The sequence below is a fragment of the Balaenoptera ricei genome, chromosome 7 (assembly GCF_028023285.1).
Source record: "Balaenoptera ricei isolate mBalRic1 chromosome 7, mBalRic1.hap2, whole genome shotgun sequence".
NCBI lineage: Eukaryota > Metazoa > Chordata > Mammalia > Artiodactyla > Balaenopteridae > Balaenoptera > Balaenoptera ricei.
Window position 1 is genome coordinate 59,940,003 of NC_082645.1, and position 24,384 is coordinate 59,964,386.

The 24,384-nt window shown below is 37.5% G+C and overlaps 1 protein-coding gene across 6 annotated transcripts in view; it reads right to left on the minus strand.

The window, feature by feature from the left end:
- Positions 1–24,384, minus strand: part of METTL8 (methyltransferase 8, tRNA N3-cytidine) — an 85,766-nt gene that overhangs the window by 39,903 nt on the left and 21,479 nt on the right. For 4 of the 6 annotated variants that reach the window (XR_009504118.1, XM_059927252.1, XM_059927246.1 and 1 more), the window contains exons 2-3: positions 11,997–12,162; positions 8,075–8,229 (exon numbers count right to left, since the gene is read on the minus strand). Coding sequence is in view for 5 of the 6 variants with exons in the window: in XM_059927252.1 (XP_059783235.1) it covers positions 8,075–8,229; positions 11,997–12,008 (167 nt within the window). In the remaining variant the exon portion in view is untranslated. Of the gene's footprint in view, positions 1–8,074; positions 8,230–11,996; positions 12,177–15,775; positions 15,796–24,384 lie in introns of those variants that run through there. The other 2 variants (XM_059927248.1, XM_059927249.1) reach the window with 2 other exon arrangements.

Consider the following 24,384-nt stretch of genomic DNA (forward strand, 5'->3'; position numbering starts at 1 on the left):
TATTGGGGTATAACTGACATACAGCATACATTTAAAGTATATGATTCGATACATTTTGACAAATGTAATATGCATGAAAACGTCACCACAACCAAGTTAATGAATATATCCATCACTCTCAAGTTTTCTTGTGCACCTTTGTGATCCCTCCCTTCCACCCCTCCCCTTCTCGCCACACCCCGCTCCTGCTTCACTAACAACCACTGATCTGTTGTTGGCCTCTATAGATTAGTTTGCATTTTCTAGTACAGTAAAAGTAAAGTACATACTCTTTATTTCTAGCTTCTTTAACTCAGCATAATTATTTTGAAATTCATTCATGTTGTTGTGTGTATCAATAGTTTCATTCCTTTTTTATTAGTAGTATTCATTATATAGATATACCACAATTTGTTTATCCATTTACTCGTTGATGGACATTTGGGTTGTTTCCAAATTTGGCTATTACAAATAAAGCTGCTATGAACAATCATGTAAAAGTATTTGTATGCTTTCTTTTCTCTTGGATAAATATCTAGGAATGGAATGGCTGAATCATATAGAGGTTGTATGTTTAATTTTTTAAGAAACTGCCAAGCTGTTTTCCAAAGTGGTTACACCATTTATATTCCCACCAGCAGTGTATGAAAATTCCAGTTCCTCTACATCTTCACCAACAGTATTGGTACAGTATTTTGAATTTTAGCTGTTCTAATAAATGTGTAGTAGTATTTCATTGTGACTTTAATTTGCACTTCCCTAATGACTACTGATGTTTGAGCATCTTTTCATATGCTTGTTATCTGTGTGTCTTCTTAGGTGAAGTGTCTGTTCAAAATTTTGCCCATTTTTATTGTTTGTTTATTGAATTTTGAGAGCTTTTTATATAGTCTGATTTTATTCTGTCTTTTATCAGTCATAAAAATAAACAAACTATTGATATATGCAACAACATGCATAAATCTAAAAATAATGATCCTTAGTAAAAGTGGCCAGAAAAAAAAGAGAGTATATATTGTGATTCCCTTTACATAAAATATTGGAAAATGCAAACTAATCCATAGTGCATGCTATGTTCTTTCTCCCCTCCTTCCTTCTTTCCTCTCTGGTTTGTTGGCAGATAAATTCTCTTGACACCAAACCTTACTCAGGTTTATCTTTCTCTGTAAGCTTAGTTTGAAGGCTGGGTATTATGTATCCTCTGCACTTTTCTGTAATCTGAGGGTGTCAGAGGTGGGGGAGAAGGGGGAACTCCACTGGGTAGTTGGCAGCCTTTACTTTATGAGGGTCTGGGTCTGCTTTTTTTTTTTTTTTTTTTGAGATTTATTAAGTCCTATCTATGCTAGGTTTCACTTACCTAGTTAGGATGTGTCCTATTCCTAAGGGGGTTTCCTTTGGGCTTTGGATAGTTTCCTCGATTCAGCATGGGAACTCTGGGAAATGGTGAGCCCCATGATTTTCCCTGCTCTACTAAGACCTCAAATTCTTCTGTGATAGGTAAGAACATTTATTTTCAAGGGCTCTTTCTCAACCTTTGCTAGGGCTGCTTAATGAGTATGAGTAATGACTTGTCAGCTGACCTTTCCCTAGTACTGCTTCTGAGGGATAAAGATAGAGTTAGGAGCCACTCTGAGCCACACACGAATCTACAGTTTCTTTCCTTGGTCACTAACTGCCTATGTACGAACAGTATGAACTCTTGTAGTTGCGGTTGGCATAGTTTTTGCTTGCTTTTACTACTTCTTATTCATTTTGTTGGAGGAGGAATACTTTGTTTTTCAGATTCATCCCATCTTCTTTACCTGGAGGACTCAGGCTTCTTAGTGAAACAGACTAGAGCTCCTTTAGAGCAGTGATCATCTGCTGTTCGTCTCCTGAGTACTTCTCTGAACCTAGCCCAGTGATGGGTACATGTCAATAAAACAAAAGTGCTGAGGAAAAAAGGTATCATTTCATGTTCTATAATGGTTAACTCTAGGTGTCCTGAACAACAGAGCCTGATTAATTCTCCTAAAATACTTCTTTTGTCACACCATTTACCCGGTTTCAAAATGTGAAACCTCTCTTCCCAGTGGGCTGGTCTATTTGCTTGCTTTTGTACACGAAATTTACCTCATGTACAATGCACATCTTTGCTCATGCTCATGTCTAGAACAAAAGGGTTTTCACTATTTAAATCCTCCTCATCCTTCAGAGCCCAGGTTAAATCCTACCTACTCTATGAAATCTTATTGACTTTCTTACATCCCCATCTCAAAAATCTCTTCCTATTCTGAAGACTATTCCTATGGTCTTCACTGTCTTCACTGTATGACCCTGCACAGTCCTCTATACTGTTTATTTATTCATTGGTATATATCTCAACTCTCCATCTTATAATAATAACAAGAATGATGCCTTTTAGGGAGCTTACTACTACTAAATGTTTTACATATTTATTTCCTTTAATACTCACAACACCTCATGAAAAAAACTTGCTCAAATTCCTACAGCTGGAAAGGGGTAGAGTCAGGGCTTAAATTCAGACTTTTTGGGTTCTGAAGCCCATGTTTAGCTATGATATTTTTAAAATTTATTTTTTATTTATTTAATTTTATTTTTAATAGCTACGATATTAACTCTCAGTCCAGCTGTAAATTTCGAGTAGACATGAACTGGATCTCCTATTTCTCTACATTGATTCACTTATTCAAACAAACTTATTGGGTGCCTAAAATATAGAGAATATAGCAATGAAACAGATATAAGCTAAGCTCTTCTCTGAAGAGTCATACAATCTAATAACGAAGATAAAACAGATACATAAGTAACTAAAGTACATGTTAGGAAATGGTAATAATAATAATAATACAGTTAATTCTTATGTGTTGCTTATTTATCATGTATATACAATTTATATTATATATATGTTAATTCAATCCTTACAACAACTCTATGAGGTTAATATTACTATTATTATCCCATTTTAGAGATGAGGAAACTGAGGCACAGAGAGATTAAGTAACTTCCTGAAGTTAGACATGTAGACTGCCTCTTTTAACATCTAGATTGCCTCTCATGACAAATTATTGTACAAAGAAAATTCAGACTATATAGTAAGAAAGAATTCTTGATACCTGAACTCTATTGGCATGCTGGAAACAGTCAATTATTTAAATGGGTTATGTAACAGAAAGTCATGTTACAGGATATAGGTCTTACCTTGGATCTACAGAGAATCACTTAGCTCAGTGCTTTTAAACTAAAGGTCATGACACTTTTAGTGAGTCATGAAATCAATTTAGTTAGCCTATCTACATTTAAAAAGAGAAATAAACAAAAATGGAGCAGAAAAGAACAAATGGAAACTATGAGTGCATGTCTTACATGGTAAAACTGCATAGGAAACTTCTGTTCCTGTTTCATATATGTGCATGTGTTATACAAACAGGTACTGTTCCATGATGTAAACTGTTATCCTTACTGTGGGTCATGCCAAAAAGCTTGAAAGCTGCTGGCCTAGCTGATTTAGTTGTATGATAATACAGGTGCTTACTGCTTCCTTATAAATTTCAGGGATCCCCTGAAAAGTTCCTATACACTTAAACCAGGAACAGCGTGGAATAAGGAATGATTTTTCCATGTAACTGTGTAATTTGCTCAATACAGACAGATGTCTGGGCCATGTCTCACAAGCACTCTGAATATAGTTTCACGTCAGTGCCCCCCAAATTGATAAATGTACTAAGTATAACTAAAAGACTGTAAGTGGAATACAAAATGATTTAGTCACTGTGGAAAAGTTTGGCGGTTCCGCAAAAAGTTAAATATAGAATTACCACATGACCCCACAGTTCCATTCCTAGGTGACTCAAACAACTACATGTACACACATGTTCACAGCAGCTCTGTTCACAAGAGCCAAAAGGTGGAAATAGCTTAAATGTCCATCAGTGAATGAGTGGATAAACCAACTATGGTATATACACACAATGGAATACTATTCTGTCATAAAAAGGAATCAAGTACCGATACATGCTACAATATGGATGGATCTCCAAGACTTTATGCTAAGGGAAAGAAGCCAGACACAGAAGATCACATATTGTATAATCTCATTTATACGAAATATGCAGAAGAGGTAGTTCTCTAGAGACGAAACACAGATTGGTGGTTGCCAGGGGCTGGGAACTGTAGCATGAGTATAAGAGGCCTAATGGATAAGGGATTTTACTTTAGAGTGATGGAAATGTTTTGGAACTAGATAGAGATGCTGGTTTCACAAAATCGTGAATGTAATTAATGCCACTGAACTGTTCACCTAAAATGGTTAATTTTATGTTATGTGAAATTCACTTAACTAAACTATCAAGAATTAAGAGCCTATAGGCAGATGTAAATACTAGTAATATCCAGAATCTGGAGGGCAAATATTACTCAGGATATAGAAACTGAAGAAAAAGGGTATTTTTATTTTTTCTCAAAAGATTTTTAACAAGAGGTCCATATATAGAGTAAATAGTTCTTATTAACTAAACTAGAGGGTAAAGGGAAAAATGAACTGTACACAATTCTGATCAACATCTCTGAGAGAAAATTGACATGTACTTGTTAAGAAACTTCTTAAAAAATCAAAATTCAGCATGAGGAGACATTATTCTTAAATATAAAGGAGGAAATAAGGAAGGAAGTGAGAACTTTTAGACAAAACTTTGGACTTGAAGTAAGGAGAAAGTAAACCAGTCTTCTGGTTTTCAGTTTAATTTACTTATCTTCTCTTCAAGCAAAAAAATGGGGGGAACTGGGGTGGAGGACGTGGGGAGGTGATGTGAAGCAACTACTTTCCTCTTCCCTTGGAGAAAATTATTATTTTTTTATTATTACAGTATGTATCTGCCTTTGGAGAGAGTTCACTGGAGGTATCCTGCACAGGCAGGGTAACTTCTTTGGGGGTATGCTATGGAGGAGGATGGCTGTAGAGACCACATCAAGGTTTTTCAAACTCTGGTCAGCTGAACCCTAAAGGTCCTCTAGGCTGCTAGAGGGAGGGAGGGGTGGGAGAGGAAAAGGGAAGTGGAGCTGTCGATGCCCCAAGCCTCTATGACCACTTCACTTCACTCAGAGTAGGTTTGTTTTTACCTTTTAAATATTGGGATTCTATGTTAAGCCTTCACTTGGAAAAAAAATTCTGCTGAAGTTTGAAACCATTGGACTGCATCAAGGATTCCTAAAACTGGTAGCTCAACAGAATTACTAAAAGAACTTTTTCAAATTAGAAATTCCTGGGCCATACCTCAAGGGATTCTTGTGCAGCAGCCCTAAGCTAGCCCACAGTATCTGAGAGGCACTGAACCAGATGACCCTTGCTTCCCCGAGAGCCTATGACAAAACAGAACTTAAATGGGCAGGCAGGAATCTTGGGCAAAAAAGCTAGTGATAGCAAATGGAAAAAGAGGTGTAGACAACTAAATCACTAGAGTCTACTGACAAAAAACAAAACAAAACAAAACAAAAAACCTGGCAAATGAGGAGCTTGCCTAGGACCAGAAGTTCCTCTGAAGGTTTAACTGACAATTATCTCACAGCCTATTATAACTGTCCAAATTGCTGGTGATAGTCAAAATGGTTTAACTTAGCAACTGTCCAAGAAAGTATAATGTCGGCCACGCATGTAATTTAAAATTTTCTCGTAGCCATGATAAAAAAAGTGAAAAGAAAGGAAATTAATTTTAATAATATACTGTAATTCAATATATCCAAAATAATATCATTTTAACATTTATTGAATAATTAAGTACAAAAATTATTAATGATATACTTTACCTTTTACTTGTATTAAGTCTTCAAAATGTTATAGCACATCTCACACTTCAGACTAACCAGGTTTCAAGTGCTCAAAAACCATATGTGGGTAGTGGCCACCATATGTATAGTGCAGGACTAATTAAGAAAAAGTCAATCTATTTCCTTTTAAAATTGATATTCTGTTGCAATATAAACACAGAAAGTCCATGAATTATTTTCCCAGCCCTAGAGGTCCTGCTCCCAACGCTAGTCAGATAACAATCTTGTCTGCAGATATTATACCCCACCTCACATCTTCAGCCCTGACTGCTTCCTAGCAGTGGAGTCTATGTTCTGGACATTTTTCTCAGGATGTCCCTCTCTCAAAACCTATTCAAAATATCTAAAATTAAATGCACCATCTTTATTCCAAAATAGGAATAAGAGGTAAATACCTCTTATTTTGTCAAATTCCTATATCTGTTATGAGCACTCATATACAAGTCTTTATGTGGACATATGTTTTCATTTATTCTGGTAAATACCTAGGAGTGGGTGGAATTGCTGTGTCATATGGTAAGTGTATATTTAACTTTATAAGAAACCACCTGTTTGACATAGAGAACAAACTAGTGGTTACCGGGGGGAGAGAGAAGAGGGAGGGGCAATATAGGGATAGGGAATTAAGAGGTACAAACTATTATGTATAAAATAAGCTACAAGGATGAGAATACAGCCAATATTTTATAACTATAAATGGAGTATAACCTTTAAAAATTGTGAATCACTATATTTTATACCTGTAACTTATATAATATTGTACATCAACTACACTTCAGTTTAAAAAAAGAAGATAAACCACCTGTTTTTCTTCTATTATATTTTTAAAAAAATCAATTTACCTCTTGATTTTCCTACTTCTATTACTCACCTAGGATCAAACCTTCAGAGTTGGGGCTTCCCTGGTGGCGCAGTGGTTGAGAATCTGCCTGCTAATGCAGGGGACACGGGTTCGAGCCCTGGTCCGGGAAGATCCCACATGCCGCGGAGCAACTAGGCCCATGAGCCACAATTGCTGAGCCTGCGCTCCGCAACAAGAGAGGCCGCGATAGTGAGAGGCCCGCGCACCGTGATGAAGAGTGGCCCCCGCTTGCCACAACTAGAGAAAGCCCTCGTACAGAAACGAAGACCCAACACAGCCAAAAATAAATGAGTAAAAAAAAAAAAACAAAAAAAAAAACCTTCAGAGTCAAGTTCTATTTTTTCTTCCCTTACAATCTCTCTCTTATTGGCCCTTTTCTGCTTCTAGTTCTACCTGCTTATCTATCCTTATACTGTTATCCAAATACTTATACTTAATATACTATGTATAATGAATGCCATTTCTCTTTAGTGGCTCTGTAATACCTTTCACTTCAGGTGTGAATTTAAGACCACACACAATCTTGCTCCTACCCCACACCTGGCCTATTACCATTCCAACCTTATCATTTACCAATCTCCTAGAAGAGCCTTTATTTTAGACAAACTATCCTGTTCTCCTGAATATGCCTTATACTTCCTCATCTAGGTGGATATGACTGTCTACCCACCTAGAGTGCCCTTACTCCAGCTTTACTTATTATTCCACAAATATTTATGTGTCAGGCACCATACTGGGTACTGGAGAAAGAATAAATATCTCAGTTTCCCCACTTAAACCTTCCTTTATATGCCAATTATAACTCAATAAAGCTGAAAAAAAAAATCTTCCTGACTATGCCAAAATAGAAGTGATTCTACATTGTTGAGTTGTTCTTATATAGACCTATGCCTTATAAGAACACTCTGGGCCCCTACAATTTGCTGTCTTGTATTCCTAATTATCAGTTTTTCCTATAAATACCCATCTATCTTCACAAATAGAGGGTGGATTTCCTAAAAGCATGAATTAAGGTCAAACCAATGTGTTTTCCCTGGTGCTCAGTAAGCAGCAGGTACTGAGTACACATTTGCTGATTGATAAGTACTTGTAAAAGAGGCAAGTGGAGGGCTCTACCTAGAAAAGAAGCCCCCTCTGTGATATGCTGCCAAATCAGGATCAGAGGTGAGCAGGGAGGGCCTGCAAGAACCCAAAGCTGAGGAAAGCACTTGGGAAACTTCACTTTTCTAATTCTCTTTGCAAAGAAATTCAGAATTGACAACATTTAAGTTAGGATCAGTTACCCTTGCTTTTAACTTCAACAACGTAAGTGCTCAATTTAAAAAATCCTTTTCTGGCACTAAATGAAAATAATAACACTGGTGACGCTTAATGTACATACATTATATCACACCTAAAAAGATAACTTACCACATGTTGTGTTCAAAAACTTTGGCTGGATCAGTTAAAATCCTTGATCCCAGAGGGGCCACTGGGTGATAACTACTTTGGCATCTGTGAGGCACCTTTCTTATCCTTAGACAAGAAAAATAATTTCTCCAAATCACATTCATCCTAATCAGTACCTGGAAAGTTACAAACAGTTAATTAGTCAATATGGATTAAACAATATATTATTTATCTAAGAGCCAAAAACTGGTCTAAAAGGTTTACAAGCTGAGAAAGGACATGAAAACTAAAAAATTTGAAATGAAAGATGGGCATGGTAGCTTCTTTCCTGAAGTATTTTTCAGGCCAAGAGAAGGGAAAAGAATATTTGGAGTGTGCAACATTGCCTGGCGTTCTTTATAAGTCACAGCCTTGATCAACTTTGCTTTGTTTGGTATTTGCTTATATAATTTTTAGCACATGACCAAAGCATGTAAGCCCAGAATCTGGATTTTGTATTCTAAGAAGTTTTTTTAAGTGATTTTATTATTTTGTTTTGGGAATTCTACGCAAATGTATTTCTAGGGAATATTTGATGACCGCTAGACCAAAAACCCAAGTATAGGAGCAGAATAAGAAAACAAATTTTTAAAATCTCATTCCCTGGGCTGGGCTGAATAATATGAATATTGGTAAAATAAATAAGTAAATACTATATTAAGATATGATCCCAACAATTCTTAATTCTAACAACCCTGTATACATACATTTTAAAGAATAATCAGTAATGCATTTGCAAAATAGATTTCCCTGTACAAAACGCATGCTTAAATCTCAGCTCAAGAGGAGAATCATCATTTGATTAGCCAAATCTATCTCCATTTCTGGAGAATAACTTAAACATTTAAAGAGTATGTTATTTTAATTATGTACTGGCGTATATGTCGGCTTAAAACCTTCATGGAAAAGTATCAAAAATAAGCTCTAAAGAGCTTATTTTTTCCAATAAGAATCCATTGTAATATCGCTTGGCATTTCACCCCGATTCAGTTGTTAATCGCAACATTCAGCCTAACGCTGTAAGCTCTCAGGTAGAAACAGATGCTAAAAGGTGTGTATATATAATATGCATTAGAGACTATCCCAGGTGCTATCAGGCATAAAAAGTGACATGTATTGTACACCCTTTACCACCTTACTGAAAGTCAATGGGTTTTAAGACTATGAATTCCAAAACAAACTGCAGAATGTCAAAAACATCTCATTGTGCTTTTAAACATAAAATTCAAGATTTTCCTTTTGGGAAAAAAAGGCTTAGTTATACAGACCAAAAAGACTGCAATGATTCCATTCAAATGTGACTAACAGTGATGAGAAATGAAACATTCAATAGCTAGTGCAGATCTCCTGTTTCTTATTTGTTTTTCCTTCTCCACTAAATGCAAGCTCTTTGGTGGAGGCAAATGAAATCAAATGCTCTGCCTACCACTACCTTTCCTCTGATGTGCCTTTGTTCTTTTCTCCTGTCACTGTTCCACATAAGACTAACAAAACCCTACCAGCACAATTATTTTTAGAGCTCTCTTTCTGCACTGAACATTATTCATAAAATCTTCCGTATGCTTAAGAGTAGAAAAGGATTACACCTAGAAAAAGAGGCAATTCATGCTCAAAAGTATGAAATGATGTAAATGTTTTCCACCCAGGAAAGCCAAATCAAAATGAAATTTCAATCCTTCAAATAATCACGTGATACTTATCTATATCTATCTATATATCGAAGAGGAAGAGAAGGGAAAAAAAGATAATGTTTCTCTCACTATAAATGACCAAGAACATCTATAGACAGCTGGAGACAAAAAGGCATAACCAGATTGGATATTAGGCAATTCAGGAAAATGTCAGGGAAGTGTGTGCCTTGCAGACTGCTAGCCCATAGAAAAACACGGTGTAGCCAGGGCCTAAACATGTGGCAATTTGTCCAGCTTAGGCAGCTGTTCTTCTAATTAACCACACAAACATCTTTATTTCATTTATGTATTATCTACAACAGCCTTGCAATGCTCTTTATCTTTTTTATTATATAAATATATAGTAAACTGTATAATAAACATAGATACATAATAAAACTACATAAACGCTTTCTGAAGTAAATCGCAAACTTCTAAGGGCAGCACCAAGCTGCTTGTGAATTAATTGTTTGACTGACTACACAAAAATGGTACTTGTCTGACATAAATTTAATTGGAAGGAAGTTACTTCATATTTCCCAAGGTGGCTCCTTAGATCCTTGCAGTGTGGAAGAAGGAAGTGACTGAAGAGTTGACGCTATACAGGCAGCTATCCAGTTATAGTCACTGCAACGATTAATACATACGTGCTTTGTTATGACTATCATGTTAGCTTAATGTTTACTAGGTCATGGTTCCATTTTGTGATGAGAAAAAAAGAGAAGGGCAGGGTCAGCTCCCGAAAGAATTCTGGTAGAGAAAATTGGTTTCTGCCACTAGAGAGTCCCACTCTCTTTATGTACCCTCTATTAACTCTCTTTTGGCATACCCTAATTTGCTTTTTTTTTTTTTCCTGGAGTGCAAAGTTTATTTATTTATTTAAAACATCTTTACTGGAGTATAATTGCTTTACAATGGTGTGTTGATTTCTGCTTCATAACCAAGTGAATCAGCTATGCATATACATATATCCCCATATCTCCTCCCTCTTGCGTCTCCCTCCCACCCTCCCTATCCCACCCCTCTAGGTGGTCACAAAGCCCCAAGCTGATCTCCCTGTGCTATGCGGCTGCTTCCCACTAGCTATCTGTTTTACATTTGGTAGTATATATAAGTCCATGCCACTCTCTCACTTCACCCCAGCTTACCCTTCACCCTCCCCGTGTCCTCAAGTCCATTCTCTACATCTGCATCTTTATTCCGGTCCTGCCGCTAGGTTCTTCAGAACCCTTTTTTTTTTTTTTTTTAGATGCCATATATATGTGTTAGCATACGGTGTTTGTTTCTCTCTTTCTGACTTACTTCACTCTGTATGACAGACTCTAGGCCCATCCACCTCACTGCAAATAACTCAATTTCATTTCTTTTTATTGCTGAGTAATATTCCATTGTATATATGTGCCACATCTTCTTTATCCATTCATCTGTCGATGGACACTTACTTAGGTTGCTTCCATGTCCTGGCTATTGTAAGTATAGCTGCAATGAACATTGTGGTACATGACTCTTTTTGAATTATGGTTTTCTCAGGGTATATGCCCAGTAGTGGGATTGCTGGGTCATATGGTAATTCTATTTTTAATTTTTTAAGGAACCTCCATACTATTCTCCATAGTGGCTGTATCAGTTTACATTCCCACCAACAGTGCAAGAGGGTTCCCTTTTCTCCACACCCTCTCCAGCATTTATTGTTTGTAGATTTTTTGATGATGGCCATTCTGACCGGTGTGAGGTGATACCTCACTGTAGTTTTGATTTGCATTTCTCTGATGATTAGTGATGTTGAGCATCCTTTCATGTGTTTGTTGGCAATCTGTATATCTTCTTTGGAGAAATGTCTAGGTCTTTGGCATACCCTAATTTGAATATAAGTTTAACTAAGATATTATTTGCATAATGAAATTGTACAGATAAGTAGTACTTTCATTTGAAATAACACAAAGAAGCATAGCTAAAAATATTCTATTCACCCAAAAGAAGGCAGGAAAGGAAGAAGGAGAAACTAAAGATCAGATGGAACAATTAGAAAACAAATACCAAGATGACATATTTAAATCCAACCGTATCAGTAATTACATTAAGTGTAAATGGATTCCAGTTAAAAGACACAGGTTGTTAATTTGTATGAAAAAGCAATACTCAACCATATACAGGTCTCCCCCACTATCCAAAAGTAGAGGATTCCTGTGAAACCTTTTGTAAGCCAAAATGGCGTAAAGCAAAAAAGCAATTACCTTAGGACACATCTTGTTAATAGATGCACAAAATAAATCAAGATAAAGCACAGATGCTCAAAGCTATGGCGGCTTAATGCTGAGATGCTGAGTGTAGTTCCCAGGGAAGGAGCTTGGAGGTGCCACTCTTGATGCTCAGGGTTTGCACCGCCTCTGTAACAGCTCACTGCAAAACAAACACTGAAAGCTATTTTTGGTTAAGTAAAGTGAAAATCCTCTTCAGATTTCTTTCATTTAGCGACAACAGGTACCAATGTAGGTCTTTCATCAAAGTGAAGGAGGTAAAGCAAACTTTCAAAAAGCAGGGCATACCTGTATTGTCTATAAGAGAAGCACTTTAAAGATACAAATAGATTACAATTAAAAAAGAGATGGGACCTGGTAGCCCTACAAGCATTTGGTGTTAAACATAAACTCTGTGCAATGACGACTGGGATGGGAAAAGAGCAGGACAAATATTTGAGCAGAAGAGCAGTCTTTCTTGATTCCTTCTGGTGAGCAGGGGTTGCTGCTGACATTTCTTCTGATCTGAGGTGGTGGGATCTAGGTCTTTCCAGATCTCTCCAGTTCACCTCCAGTGTTTTAATTGCTCTGGAGATACAAGGGAGCAATAAACTTGGGAAGCTGCCCTTTACACCTGCTGGCATTTGAGGGTATAGGAGTGAGTTAAAGGGTTAGGAATCAAAATTACACTTATTTAATGAAGCAACTTAGTAGCTCCACTTTTTTGTCTTTCATAATTCACATATTCAGTTGTGAAATCTGACATACATACAGACAAGTGCATAAAACATGGATGTTTAATAAACAGTCATAAAAGAAGCAGCCCTTCAGCATACTTGTGCTCAGCAGCCCCTGCTCCCACCTCAGACAAAAGCCCCCACCCCTCCTGGTGCTCATTTCCTTCCTTGTGTGTCCCCAGTTTTGCCATCTACTGATGCATTCCTAAACAACACTGTTTAATTTTGCCTATTTTTGAACCTTATATAAATGGCGATCCTACTTTATATCTTCTGGGTCTTCTTGGGCTCTGTAGTACATTGAAAAAAAAGAAAAAAAAAAAAGAGATACCATGCAAACACTGCATGAAAAAATCTAGTGGAGGTATAATAATAGACAAAATAGACTTTTAAAAAGACTATTACATTTAATAATGATGAGCCAATTCATCAAGACATAAAAATCCTAAATGTACCTGTACCTAATACCAGAGCTTCAAAATACATGAAGCAAAAATAGAATTTTTTAAAAGGAAAAATTAACAAATTCACGGCAATACTTGGAGATTTTAATAGCCCTCTCTCAGTAATAAACAGAACAACACTCAGAGATGAACTATCAAAAAATCAATAAGGACATAGAAGTTTTGAACATTATCAACTTGACCTGAATGACATTTATGGAAAGAGCAATAGACCTAATAACAGCAAAATACACAATTTTTCAAGTGATCATGAAACATCTGCCAAGGCAGACCACATATACTGAGCTATGACAAGTCTTAATAAATTCCAAAGTATTCAAATCATACAGAGTATGTTTTCTGACCACAATAGCAATATTAAATGTTAATATTTTTGATGAATTGACTCATTAATAAATACCCCTCCTTATTTCTAGTAATAGTCATTTTCTTGAAGTCTGTTTTGTCTAATATTAATATAACCTCACCAGCTGTCTTATGCAGTGCTGTGTATGATATATCTTTTAAAAAATATATTTCTGTGTTTACATTTTAAAGAAGGAGTGTATTGCTTATTCTTGCTTTTTTATCCAAACATAAAATGATAATAAGATATCTAGAAAAATTCCCAAATATTTTGAAATTAAGCAATGTATTTCTAAATAACTTATGGGTCTAAGATTTACATGAGTTAGTAAATCTTAAGGTAAATTAGAAAATATGTTGAACTGAATAATAATCAAATCTTAAAATATCAAATTTTATGGAATGTAGCTAAAGCAATGTTTAGAACAAATTTATAGTTTTAAATGCTTCTATTAGAAAGGAAAAAAGATCTCAAATCAATGATCTCAGTTTCAATCTCAAGAAACTAGAAAAATAGTAAGTTTGATGCAAAGTAAGTAGAAAGAAGGAAATAATAAAAAATAAAAGCATAAATCAATGAAATAGAAAATGGACAAAACAGGGAAGATCAAGGTCAAAAGTTTGTTCTTTGAAAATGTTAATAAAACTGATAAACCTCTGACAAGACTGATACCAAACATTTGTGTTTCAGAAAATACAAATTTCTAATAATAGGAATGAAAGAGGAGACATCACCATAGACCCTACAGACCTTGTAAGCGCTAATAGGGAGCTATTATGAACAATTTTATTCCATTTATTAGGTGGGATAAATGCCTTAAAAATACAGTTTACCAATAATAACTTACTAAAACAGCACAAGAAAAAAATCTAAAGAGCTCTAAACTTATTAAGTAAATAAAATTTATAATTAAAAGCAAACAAACATCACATCCATTAGGATGGGTATAATTAAACAAACAAAAAAGAAAATAACAAGTGTTGGTAAGGATATGGAGAAATTGGAGGCTTTGTGCATTGCTGGTGGGAATGTAAAATGGTACAGCTGCTGCGAAAAATAGTATGGCAATTCCTCAAAATATTAAGCATGGAATTACCATACAATCTAGCAATTTTACTTCTGGATATATACCCAAACGGAGTGAAAGTGGGGGCTCAAAGAGATATTTGCATACCATGTTTATAGCAGCATTATTCACAATATACAAAAGGTGGAAACAATCCAAATGTCCATCAAAGATGAATGGGTAAACAAAATGTGATATACACATAAAATAGAAAATTATTCAGACTTTAAAAATAGGGGAATTTTGGAACATGCTACAACATGGATAAGCCTTGAAGGCATTATGCCAAGTGAAATAAGCCAATTGCAAAAAGACAGATGTTATATCATTCCTCTTAAATCAAGTCCTAGAGTGATCAATAAAGTTCATAGACACAGAAAGTAGAATGGTGTTGTCAGGGGCTGGGGAGAGGAGAAAAAGGGGAGTTAAGTGTTTAATGGGTATGGAGCTTTAGTTGGGAGAAGATGAAAAAGTTCTGGAGATGGCTGGTTGTGATGTTTGCACAACAATGTGAATAAACTTAATACCACGGAACTCTACACCTAAAAACAGTTAAAATGGTAAATTTTATGTATATTTTACCACAATAAAAAAACAAACCAAAAAACCTTCCTACAAAGAAAACTGGAGGCCCTGATGACTTCACTAGTGACTATTAAATGTTTAAGGAAGAAATAACACCAATCTTACACAGACTCTTTCAGAAAATAGGGGAGAGAACACTTCTCAATTTGTTTTATGAGGCCAGCATAACGTGGAAAAGTAGTACACTTGTATGAAATAAAGGTCTGAATATTGGCCACATTATTACAATGCAGTTTTCCCACAGACTTAGGGCTTCTCATTATAGTTCCTAGTTATCAGGTGTTTGTCAGGAATAAAACTTGCAGATATCCAAAGGAGGGAAGCCTGGTAAGAGTTTTCTAGGCATGTCTTGGTGTGCTTTAATTGCTAAGGCAGTTTGAGTTACAACAGTCCAGAGCAGAGAAATACGAAGGCAACAAGAAATCTCCACAAATTCTTGTTAGGTGTTTGAGTTTTAATTTACTGTTGGAAGCACCTTAAAAGGTTTGTGGTCCTGATGCTTCACTTAACTTAGCTCAAACTGATTCTGCCATATCAAATTCTAGTCCATATAATCAAGTGGTATTTCTTTTACTTACTTTGCCTATAGGTTCTCACTCTCAGCTCACCATCCTACGGTGGTTCTTCCTCTCAAGTCCTATCAAGGTCAAAATGAAACAGAATGAAGAAGGAGCATGGCTTTAGGGCCATGGCCCTCTGAGATCTCAACACCAAGACTCAGTCATGAATAGTCAGTTGGCTAAAGCAATCACTAAGGAACAGATCCAGAAAGGAACTGAAGCTCATATGGGTATCAGAGTGAGAGAATTTCATTATCAATAGCATTTATTATGCTATAACTACACTGGTATGCCATGAAGAGCTGACAGACTTCCTGCCAGCTCTCAGATGTAGGTAAGTGTGCACCCATTTTAGAATACAAGGCAACGAACAAATGTATAAAATGACTTGGGCTCCACATATATATCGTATGACAAGCCAAGGAGAAGGTGGTTTTAATACTAACAAGTTTTCTGAGCTTACCACTAACACCACATTATGCTTGCAGCAAAAGCAGCAGCCTTGGTGTAGAAGGATGACTTGTAGGGAAGAGATCTCTGCCCTACCTCCAAATTTTGGCTAAATGCTTTGCTTTCCACTAAAATGTGGCCCTTTTCACAATGACTCACAGCCCTTACCATACTAACAAACTATATCATATTCTTCTGGAATAGGTAAGATGTATATAGGATATTTCATGTTTTAAGTAACTGCAAATGTTATTTTTGTAGAGTAATTGTTTTAAGTACTTCTTAAATAAAAGGGATGATTTTAGTAAAAGGAAATACTGCATGCTATACATTGCAATTTGAAAAAATCTTTGAGGAAGTAAATCACCAATCCCAATTTATTTTTCATATAAATACTAATTTTAAAAAAGTTAAGTATTTACCATGTTTGAGGCCCTGTTCTAAGCACTTTACATGTATTATCTTATTTAACCTCTATTTCCCTATCAAGGGGTCTTATTTTTATACCCATATTACATAGGAAAACCTCACACAGAATGAAGTAAAGTAACATGCTTAAAGTTACCTAACCAATAACTAATGGTGCTTCAACTTGACCCCAAACAGTTGAAAGGGAGAGCCTATGCTCTACCTTTTTTTTTAAACATCTTTGTTATGCACATATGTACAATTTGTGCCCTACCTTTGTACACCACACATACAAGAAGGATCACAGTATTGATTCCCCAGTCTTTACTGGGGTTGCTAATTTGTTGTATTTGATTTAAGGAAGCCCAGAATTTCTTCCCTCCCTTCACCTTTCTTAATTCTGTTTTTTCTCTTGGGCCTTAATCAAATAGCAAGCAATGCCACCGGGAGACACCAGTCCCCAGATGTAGGGCAGCACAGTCATTCTCTTTTTCAGTACTCAAATCTCAAGATACGGGCAAAGTGCTCTTGCATAACCTAAATAACATAACATTTTAACACCCTGTTCTTTTCACTGGTCTTTTACTTTTACTCAGTTGAGGAGTAGAGGCAAAGAAGGACTTCTTTCCCTTACTATTTAAGCTTGAGCCTAAGATTGCTTCCTCACATCTCAATACTATTGGAAGGGCACCAAAGAACCAGAGCAAATAGTACTGTTGTTTGTGTGAATCTGTAATGATTATCCTTGGAGCACTTCGCTGGCTCTGAGCTGCCTCCCTAAGAATGATTTCCAGTTGTCTCAGCTCACTGAAATCTCAGAGAAAGAAACTGCCGTTAATCATACACTAAATGCCTTCCCTTTGTTTAAAAGTTAACTTCCCTTGGATGTTTCCTGGGTTCTGAGCATCCTTTAAATGAGTAAATTAGTGAGACATTCATGTTTTTACCTTTGTAACTGTTTAGCTTTCCTTCTAGGCTGGGAAGCTGGTACAAAGGTTTCATTCAGAGGAACAAACAACATCTAGATAAAGCTGCACTAACATTACCTGAGAGGCTACAATTAATGAGAGCAAATTAAAGTGCTATTGTTGTACTGTTGTGGATAGTGAAAGCGACAGGTAAGAAACACTTAAGTATCAACTACAGGTGTGAAAACTGAAGCTTCAATTAACCCTGTCAATTTCAGAGAACTCTGAGGGTGACCATCTGTGAGGCAAAGAGCTCAGGCAACTCGTACATCTTGTTTTCATCTCTCTTTGGATGATTATAATTTCAGGGAATAAATAAGGTTATTAGCAAGAACAGAACAACAACAATAATTACAGTAAGTATTTGCAGAGCACTTTTATCACACTATGACGTCAATCACTCTGCAGTTTCAAAATGGGAATCTCATGCTGTGTTTGCTCTCTAAGACCATCCTTAAAGGTGTCACCATGCACTCACACACACAAGAGGTTACTGGGACTCACATGTTATATGAAGGATTTCATGTAAACCCATCTCAAAGCTGTCTTAAACCTGAATATCTGAAGGGCATTCTATTCTAATTTCTCTGGAAGTTGTCTCCAAAAACATGCTGGACCAGAATGAAATCTGTTTTAACTCATTCACCTGCCATTTCACATTTGTGCGCACTACAGTAACTTCTGGAAGTAGTAGTCAGATTTGGTGGGTTGAGAAAAGGTATTAAGTTACATGCATACTTTATGTGTTACCAGTCCTTACAAATTCTAGTAAAAAACTCACATGAATGAAGTTAATGGAGTTCCACACTTAATGAGACTTCTGCTTTCTGATTCATTGCAAATGGCTCTAACCCTGGGTACCCTAGATGGCAGGAGATGCTTGCACTTGTATGCAGGATTTACCCAGTCATGTTTGGACTAATGTATCAATAAGGCTACCCTGGCACAAAATGGAATATTATAAAGAATTCAAGTCATAAATGAATGTTATATGTAAAAACCTTGGGGGGGCTTCCCTGGTGGCGCAGTGGTTAAGAATCCGCCTGCCAATGCAGGGGACACAGGTTCGGGCCCTGGTCTGGGAAGATCCCACATGCCGTGGAGCAACTAAGCCCGTGCGCCACAACTACTGAGCCTGCACTCTAGAGCCCGCGAGCCACAACTACTGAGCCCGTGTGCCACAACTACTGAAGCGTGCACGCGCCTAGAGCCCGTGCTCCGCAACAAGAGAAGCTACTGCAATGAGAAGCCTGCGCACCTCAACGAAGAGTAGCCCCCACTCGCCACAACTAGAGAAGGCCCACGCGCAGCAATGAAGACCCAACACAGCCAAAAATAAATAAATAAAATAAATAAATTAAAAAAAAAAATCTTAAAAAAGAAAACCCAAAAACCTTGGGGACTTCCCTGGTGGCACAGTGGTTAAGAATACGCCTGCCAATGCAGGGGACACGGGTTCGATCCCTGGTCCAGGAAGATCCCACACACCACGGAGCAACTAAGCCCACGCGCCACAACTACTGAGCCTGTGCTCTAGAGCCCGTGTGCCACAGCTACTGAGCCCGCCTGCCGTAGATACTGAAGCCTGCGTGCCTAGAGCCCGTGCTCCGCAACAAGAAAAGCCACTGCAATGAGAAGCCCGCACACTGCAATGAAGAGTAGCCCCCGCTCTCTGCAACTAGAGAAAGCCCGTGAGCAGCAACGAAGACCCAACACAGCCATAAATAAATAAATAAATTTATTAAAAAAAAAAAAAAAAAAAGGAATCTGCCTGCCAATGCAGGGGACACGGGTTTGAGTCCTGGTCCGGGAAGATCCCACAAGCCGTGGAGCAACTAAGCCCGTGCACCACAACTACTGAGCCTGTGCTCTAGAGCCTGCGAGCCACAACTACTGGGCCCGCATGCCACAACTACTGAAGCCTGTGCACCTAGAGCCTGTGCTCTGCAACAAGAGAAGCCATCGCAATGAGAAGTCTGTGCACCGCAATGAAGAGTAGCCCCCACTCGCCGCAACTAGAGAAAGCCCGCACGCAGCAACGAAGACCCAATGCAGCCAAAAATAAAAATAAATAAATAATTTTTAAAACAAAAACTCGAAATATAACATTAACGAATAAAAGCATCCAAATGAATGTATTTCCATAATTTCAAAAGAATGTGGGATTTAGGTAGGCAGAAATTATAGAACTGTGTAAATTCTACTTTAAAGAACTACAATTAGTTATAACTTGCAAAAAATCAAGGCAAACTGCACCATGGTCTATCAGGTAAAATTTTGACTGTCACATCACAGGAGGCATGACACAGTCAGAAAAGGCGCCAGAGAATGCAAAGTAAAATTCACAAGAATGATACAATTTCCACATGAAAACAGACAAGTTGAAAGTTTCCAGGGAGCAATACAGAATGCTAGGAATATAGAGTGGGTGGTCAGAGTATGTTAGATTCCTCATTAGGTACACTTGTGCTTTCTACCAATAACAGATGTTGCTCCCACTGGGATCAAGCCTTTTCTCCTCTTGTCTTAAAGAGTCTTCTTGGCCTGGTCTTCTGTCTACCCTCAGGCCTTTTATCCAATAGGAAACAGATCCCTGACCTCCTTGTGGCCTTGTGATTACTTGGAGCTTAATTCCAACATCTTGGTCTTACTGAAAAGATTAGCCTTCCTAAAAATACACCTTCCCATCTTCTCTTGCAGTTGGAGGAGCCATGTGACCACGTTCTAGAGGACAGAAGTCTGTTAAAGGGCAAAAGTCTTTGCCTCCATACAGAAGGGAAAGGGGCTGGAGGATGGCTTGCTGACACCCTCACTCTGCCTCTTTCCTGAATAAAGGAAAGTGAGGCTGTGTACAGGGGAGGGAAAGGGCCTGGTTCTTGACGGTATCATTGAACAGGTAAACCAATGATAGTTACCACTTTCCTCTGGATTTCCTGCTAGATGAGAAAAATAAATCCTTATATATTTTAGCCACTCTTAGGTTTTCTGTAATTTTCACCCAAGAGGATTCTAACATAACATCCATTACTGTTGAGTCCTAGGAATACAGGGACAAATCTATTTGGTTCCTGCCCTCAAGAACCTTATCACCAGGGCTTCCCTGGTGACGCAATGGTTAAGAATCCGCCTGCCAATGCAGGGGACACTCGTTCAAGCGCTGGTCCACGAAGATCCCACATACTGCGGAGCAACTAAGCCTGTGAGCCACAACTACTGAGCCTGCGCTCTAGAGCCTACGAGCCACAACTACTAAGCCCGTGTGCCACAACTACTGAAGCCCACGCACCTACAGCCCGTGCTCTGCAGTAAGAGAAGCCACCACAACGAGAAGCCCATGCACTGCAACAAAGAGTATCCCCCGCTCACCGCAACTAGAGAAAGCCCACATGCAGCAACAAAGACCCAATGCAGCCAAAAAGAAATAAATAAATTAAAAAAAAAAAAAAAAAAGAACCTTACCACCAAGTGAAGAAGAATGAGATGCAAACAGAGTCCTGATAAATGTGTAATAGAGGTGGGCATAAAGTGCTATTAAAGTACAGAGGCATGAGTGATTAAGTCTCTTGGTTGTGGCTAGGGAAAGCTTCCTGGTGAAGGCAACATCTGTGCTGGGTCTAGAAGAGTGAATGGTAATATCCCAAGGAGATAAGGGTAAAAGCCAGGGCACCCCAGACAGAGGGACTAGCACAAATAAAGACAAAGAAGTATGAAAACATATGGTATATTCAGGGAAGCAAAAGTAATTTGAAGAAAGATGCTAAGTAACTTTGGAAATGAGTAGAGTCTGTAAGACTAAAGGCAATAAGAATTGTAATAAGCACTGTGCTTTAGTTGATAAAGGGTTAACAATTCTGAAGTCACTATACAAATACACTGGAATTTAACAATTAAGAAGCAGATGGTGGGAATCAGGTTTCTCACCAGGAGTGGAAGGTTATAGATAAGTGAGGGGAGAAGGCTAGAATAATTCATATGGTAATGAATTAGAATTGGAGTCATCAGTATGAACTCATATTTAGCTTAATATAAATACAGATGTTACATACAGAACTAATTATAGATGTGTGTATATACATGGGTTAGCATACACACATATATTTCCTTATTCTGTTAGTTGAGAGGCAAACATACCCCTGTAGCAACAAGCACACCAGGGACCATCTTGGTTTCTAATACCATTCTCTAATAAAAGGAATCAGGGCTCCTTGGAAAAATAGCTGATGCTAGGATTGGGGCAGGGAATATATAAAATGAGCCTGTAGCATGGTGCCAGAAAGTAAGAAACTGCTCAAACAAAAACAAAAAAACAACCCACAATGATAAGGATATGTCAGAGGGACACATAAGCCAACTGAAAGCACTCCCAATGGACAAAGCTGAAATACTGATACTCTGAACCACAAAATAATTTTGGCTTATAACCCAAAATATAAAATAAATATCCATGTGTTCATATTGATAGAAATGGTTGATTGAATAAATAAATAAATAAATAAATGGGGGAGAAGGGACAAATCTCTCATGCAGAAGACTTCCAAATAATTTATGTAGACACTCCACCCTCAAGGAGGTGGAACGTAACTCCTCATTCCTTAAATGTGGGCTGTGCAGAGTTACTTCCTTCTAAAGAGTACAGTATGGGATATGGGGGAGTGACTCTGCAGGGGAGAAATTTGACAAACACTACCTCAGTCAGGTGATCAAGGTCAACATCAACAATGATAAGTCAGGTTGACAGGACATATTCTTTATATGATATGATGAGAATGGCACTTTGCCTCTGTATTCTTCTTCCTCCCCCAAACCCATAACTCCAGTCTAATCATGAGAAGAACATCAGACGAACCCCAACTGAGAAACATTCTTCAAAATACCTGACCAGTATTCCCCCAAACTGTCAAGGTCTTCGAAAACAAGTTAAATCCGAGAAACTGTCAGAGCCAAGAAGAGCCTAAAGAGACACGACAACTAAATGTAGTGTATCTTGGATGGGATCCTGTAACAGAAAAAGGATATTAGGTGAAAAAAAATTTTTTAATCTGAATAAACTATGGACTTTAGTTAACAATAACATATCAATATTGGTTCATTAATTGTGACAAATATAGATACTAATGTAAGATATTAATAATAGGGGAATCCGGTATGGAGTATACGGTAACTATACTATTCTCACAATTTCTCTGTAAATCTAAAACTATTCTAAAATTAAACGTTTATTTTTTAAAAGTAATTTTATATGCTTAGAGCCTATGATGTGAGGGACAGATGGAGGTTGGAGTGGAGAAATGATTATAAGGCCGGAAAATTAGGCAGGGGCCAGATAATGAGTAATCTTCATGTATACCAAATTAAGCAGTTTGAATATTTTCTTATAGACACTGTCAACAACTGATGAGTTCTAAACAGGTAAACAACATGATCAGATTGTATTTTATAGAGATTGTTATGATGGTCTTATCCTGCCAATCACTGCGCCCTAAACGAGAGCAGTAAAAACCAAAGCTCTGGGACTGGGGCATCTACAGCTTCTTAAATCTTCACATATGATCCTGGTGCACATCAATGACTGAGAACCACTCCTATACAGAATTGATTAGATGAGGGCTACACTCAAGAAGAATTTGTCACAGATCATGAGAGCCAAAGATAGTGGCATGAGAATCAAAGAAGGGGCAAAGTCAAGACACACTTTAGAAGCTGAACCAATAGATTTTCTGAAATGACTAGCTGTGAAAGCAGGATGAAGTCAGATATGAGCCAAGATTTCTGGCCTGGGTAACTGGGTAGATCATGACACTATTCACGACAGAGTTCAAAAAAGGTGGATAATGGTGGGATGTGGGTAGGGAAGGGAAGAGAATAAGGTCAGTTTGCACATGACAAATTTTAAGGATCCCACAATACATTCAAATGAATATCCCCAAAAGATAGTTGGAAATGAGTTCAGGTAATTAGTAGGCATTAGAGATATAGATTTCAGAGACAAGTCACTGGTCTACAGGTTGGTGGGTGAAGTCATGATGAATTGATCAAGAAAAAAAGGAGATAGATAGAACTCAAGGGAATACAATACTTAGGAGGCAGGTAGAGGAAGAGGAACCAGTTTATGTGATCAAATACTAAAGAACATTAAAAAAGGAGAAGCTAAAAATAAATAATTGGTTTTGAAGGCACAGATCAATGATGACCTTTATCAAAGTGATTTGAATCCTGGCTGTGCTGGCAGAATGCAGACTTCAGGAATAAGTAGGTCACTGGGGTAGGGGAGGTAGTAAACGTAGACGACTCTGATAGGCAGTGGCGAAGAAAAGAGAACTTGGGCCTTATCTTAAGGGATTCCCTAGGTCAAAGAAGTATTTGTTTAGATGCAAAGAATCCTAAGTATCTTTGTAGGATGAGAGAAAACCCAGTGTCGGAAACAAAATAGACTGAAGATACTGGAAAGAGATGGATTGTTGACAAACAAGTTTCGAGTAGTGGGAGGTAGGGAGGGGGAATAAGTACACGGAAAACATGTTATTCGTGTAAGGCATCAAGAACAATCTCATCCTCTGATGAGTGAGAACAGGTGTGTCTGTAGGGGAAGGGAAGATTGTTAAGAGAGCCCTTTCCCAATGCTCTCTTCTTTGTGAAGTAAGAGGCTGCAAGGTAGGGAACTTGAGAAAAGAAGGAACAGGAAAAAAAAAAAATGAGAAGGGAAACTAACAACATTTGAGTAAAGTAATGTCAACAACATAATTGGCCCACATGAAGTTGCAACTCAAATTAGTGATCATTTATTAGCTGCCTCCTGAGTAC